Raw genomic sequence first — 4,431 nt, 5'->3', positions numbered from 1 at the left:
TTCTAATTACGTTCCATGATCGTCGTCGTTATGCATGTGCATGATCTAAATATAGCAGTGCAAAATTACAAAATCACCACTGCAAAATTTATTTATCTTTATAAGGACCACATTGAACGCACTTTGAAGATGATACGTGCTTAAGAGTGTGGAAGAACAGATATTAAGTGATTAAGAAGAGAAGAGATGATGATGAGGAATAGCCTGATGATGAGATTGTTGTTGGCGTTGGTGATGCTCCTTCATGTGGGAGCAGCAGCAGCAGACACAGACGACACAGCCTCAGGGCGATCTTGTTTTGCAGCAATTTACAGTTTCGGAGATTCATTCGCTGATACTGGAAACGCGGACATTTTCGCTCTCTTCCATATGGAAAAACCTTCTTTGGCCTCCCCGCCGGTCGTGCTTCAGATGGATGTCTCGTCATTGACTTTTTGGGTAATAATTAGCACCCATCATCCAATTCCATATACATGCCTCTTGGGTGTAAAATATTGCATAGTACTCATGATCACTTGTATATTGTGTATTTTTCAGCCAGTGCACTAGGATTTAATTTCCTCTCCTCTTCTTGTTGTGTATTTTTCAGCCAGTGCACTGGGATTTAATTTCCTCTCCTCTTGTTGTGTATTTTTCAGCCAGTGCACTAGGATTTAATTTCCTGTCCTCTTGTTGTGTATTTTTCAGCCAGTTCGCTAGGATTTAATTTCCTCAGGCCTTCTATTGGACTGATCGACATGGAGCTGGCGGAGAGAAAAAACGGAGTTAACTTTGCCGTTGCGGGTGCCACTGCATTGGACAATTCCTTCTTAAATGACAGACTCATCTTCCCGCAGACACCATTATCTCTAGATACGCAAATCAGATGGTTCCACCAGTTGAAAAATTTCACCTGCAGAGCTAATTTGGGTATAATCATAGTATCATTTCAATTATGTAAAATTTTACTTAGGGTTATGCTTCCAGACGGTTCTAAAATATATATTTGGTCAACAGATTGCCAAGTTCATTTCTCAAGAGCGTTATATGTGATGGGTGGATTCGGTCTCAACGACTATCTAGACTCCACCTTTACGTCCTCGCCATCGGATGAGATAAGGGGCTTTACTCCTCTTATCATAGCCAAGATTCAGAAAGCTATACAGGTAATTGATTTTAATTAAACCCCACTTGATGTCTTATTTCTTTCTCCATATCAATAACCCTCTCATAACATAATTACGGTTTTCTTTTATTTAGACGATGACATGCGTTGTCGGTTTTCTTTTATTTAGACGATGACATGCGTTGCGGTGAATGAGTCGGTTTTCTTTTATTTAGACGATGACATGCGTTGCGGTGAATGAGTTTTTCTTTTTTTGGAAAATTTTTTATATTAAAATGGAATTGGAATTGAGTGCAGGCATTGATAGAAGAAGGAGCCCAGTACATATTTGTCCAAGGAATGCCACCTCTGGGATGTTTGCCCGCCATACTTACTCTAGACCCTTATCCGAGGAACTCCGATTATGATGAAAATGGATGCCTAGCATCATATAACCAACTCTCCCAGGATCATAACACAGCGTTGCAGGAGACACTAGAGCAGCTAAGGATTCAATATCCACACGCCATATTGGTGTATGCGGACTACTATAATATGTTTATGGAAATAATCAAGAACCATGCAGCATACGGTACGTACGGAAATTTTGGATTCGGTTAATAAACTCATATACATTTTGGATTGGATTAGTGTAGTGTAATGACAATGTTGAAATGATGCAGGTTTTACCGCTAATACATTTCAGTCTTGCTGTGGAACTGGAGAACTTTTTAATTTTGATATCATGCATACGTGTGGGACACCAGGAGTGTTAGCATGCTCAAATCCAGAAAGAGCCATCAGTTGGGATGGAATACATTTCACTGAAGCCGCATACAAAATTATTTCACAATTCATCATCAACAAAGCCCAATATACTCAGCCACCTTTCAGTGACATGATGAAAATCTCTGATAATGGCCTTTGTGATGCAGCCAGCCAACAGGGAACCACCTTATGAGAATGTTTTGTAATGGCGGTTTATATGTATTCTGGAGTGAAATATGTCAAATCTCTGGTAATGGCCTTTGTGATGCAGCCACCAGTTAATATTTTGTATTCGCTATTAATATGTATTCTGAATTGAATGTCAAATCTCAATAGGACTTTTGAATTTGAGTCCCTATTTCTTTCATTTGTATTTCAATGGGGGATTTTTTATAATAATAATATTTAATTTGAGTCCCTATTTCTTTCATTTGTATTTCAATGGCGGATTTTTTATAATAATATTATTTTTAATTGTATATTGGTATTCTGAAATAAAAAATTATTATAACGCTTTTAAATTTGAGTTATATTTTTTATTTAAATTATATTGTTGTTTAAATTATTATTTATTTTTTATGTTTTTTAATTTGAGTTACATTTTTTTATTTATATTTTGTTATTTTTTGGGATAAAATAAGTTGGTTCTTTGTTAATTTTGAGAATAAAAAAATAATTATTTCAAATCATTACAATGTTATATTACATTAAGAATTAAATATAGTATTTATTGGATTTGGATATCCGTAGATCTAATTATAATAATTATTCCTTCTAGTTAATCAAGTATAAATCAATAAAAAATTTTGAATACAGTGGTTTATATCTTAGAAATAAAAACTTATATGAAATAGAATCAAAATAAATGTGGTTTAGTTATCATATTATTAGCAAATATTATATTTCATTTTTGTTGGAAAACATTTTTTTTAATGCACCAACACATTTTAAGAATTATATTTTAAATTATTATTTGAAATTGCCATCAAATATATTTGAAACATTTTATTCATTACATCTATGAAAGTTATGGTTTGAAACATTTTATTCATTAGATTTATGAAAGTTGAGGGGTATTAGTGAGCCTTCTTGGTACTCAAAAATCTCATGGTGTAGATATCTCATTTTGAACATAATTTTGGGATTGTTTTCCACTTTAAACTTATGTTATTGATACTTTAACCACAATCAACCTTAAAAGCTGCTAAATCCTCTTTTAAATTAATCCAAAAGAAAGTCATCAATCCAAGGAATCGGACATGTAGACATATCCTCAAGAGTATGCTATCCTTGTTCATATATTAATCATCATTGCAAAGTCAAATGACATCATCTTTCATTTTGTCAACAATTACTAGTTTTTTCTATGGAGATACACCAAGCATGGTCATTCTCAAATAAAGCATATCCTTTAATTGGATGATTAATTCATTATATTCATTATAATTCATTCGTATGGTAAAAGGCCAGTTATATATTTCATTTTAATTTCCCATGTAGTAACTATTATTATAACCTGTATTATAACGAATATTTATTTAGTTAAATGTATTAAAGTGTATATGGGTACTCTAACTATTTTGTATTGAAAAATATTATTTCCAAATGAAAAATTATATTTACCTATAAATCTAATGCGATGATCTAGATTGTAGCTTAATTAGACAACTGGATATGTTACAATATGTTATCAAAATGATTTGGATAATATTGGTATGCTAGACATTGGGTATAGTATACCTCATGATTGTAAATTCAATTATTGATATCACAGTGGTCATCCATGGCCTTTCCCTCTCTTTGTTCCACTTGAATTTAACTTAGGGAAATCCCTAATACAATTGGCTTACAAGGATCGTGCTTTCTAGATGGAAAAACTAGAGGAATTGGCTTACAAGGATCATTTTACAAGTAGCTACCAGTAAACCTCTAGGGTTTGTAGCCTATCCTCCTCTCCATAAACATGGTCACAACCGAGGGGATTTGAACTTTGGCACTCTCAGTTTTCATAGATTTCACATTATTTTTTATATTTTTAATCTAAGTTATATTGTTTTGAGAAAATTTCTTAATACTTTTTTTTAGATTGAAGAATTAATAATAGAGTTTCAAGCTACCATTAAAAATTGAATACATAGCTTATTGAAATTAAATTTGAGTGAGAAGAATAACAACCATTCCACCTAAATAAGTTGATTAACATAAATCAATAAAACGATTAATATAGTAGTTTATTTCTTGGAAATAAAAACTTAAATCGAAACTAATCTTAAATTATTATTTGAAATTGTCATCAACTATATTTTGAAACACGTTATTCATTACGCTTATTCATTAGATTTATAAATACTTTTTATTATTACTCGACTTACACGGTACCTGATAGGTAGTCATTGCGGGAAGCAATTGCACCTAGAACATAAGTTTGTGGGACTATGAGATTTCACCACCTGACAACCATAAGGGTAACTTTCTCTAATACCTTCACTCAATCTTACCAAATATGATTACCAACACCTAGGATTTTTTAAATGCCACTTCAAAACATAGTCTATGGCTTATTTAAGGAGTAGTGGATC

At 32.6% G+C, this 4,431-nt stretch overlaps 1 protein-coding gene across 1 annotated transcript; it reads left to right on the top strand.

The window, feature by feature from the left end:
* Nucleotides 1-737: 737 nt before the first annotated feature.
* Nucleotides 738-2,045, top strand: LOC149202046 (GDSL esterase/lipase At1g28600-like). The gene is made up of 4 exons (XM_089401454.1): nucleotides 738-909; nucleotides 997-1,145; nucleotides 1,403-1,676; nucleotides 1,768-2,045. The coding sequence occupies exons 1-4, from the start codon at nucleotides 738-740 to the stop codon at nucleotides 2,043-2,045; spliced, it is 873 nt and encodes a 290-aa protein (XP_089257580.1).
* Nucleotides 2,046-4,431: the final 2,386 nt, after the last annotated feature.

Source organism: Pinus tabuliformis, chromosome 2_1, assembly GCF_031772625.1.
Source record: "Pinus tabuliformis cultivar Carrire ecotype Pingquan chromosome 2_1, CPIR1, whole genome shotgun sequence".
NCBI classification, from domain to species: Eukaryota; Viridiplantae; Streptophyta; class Pinopsida; order Pinales; family Pinaceae; genus Pinus; species Pinus tabuliformis.
The sequence above is the reverse complement of the archived record's forward strand: the minus strand, read 5'-3'. Positions and strand labels throughout refer to the sequence as shown.

Bases quoted from the DNA above. Each gene is read 5' to 3' on its own strand.
- LOC149202046 (XM_089401454.1), top strand. From the start codon at position 738: ATGGAGCTGGCGGAGAGAAAAAACGGAGTTAACTTTGCCGTTGCGGGT. The intron at 910-996 runs GTATAATCATAG...TTTGGTCAACAG, and splicing joins CACCTGCAGAGCTAATTTGG to ATTGCCAAGTTCATTTCTCA. The intron at 1,146-1,402 runs GTAATTGATTTT...AATTGAGTGCAG, and splicing joins AGATTCAGAAAGCTATACAG to GCATTGATAGAAGAAGGAGC.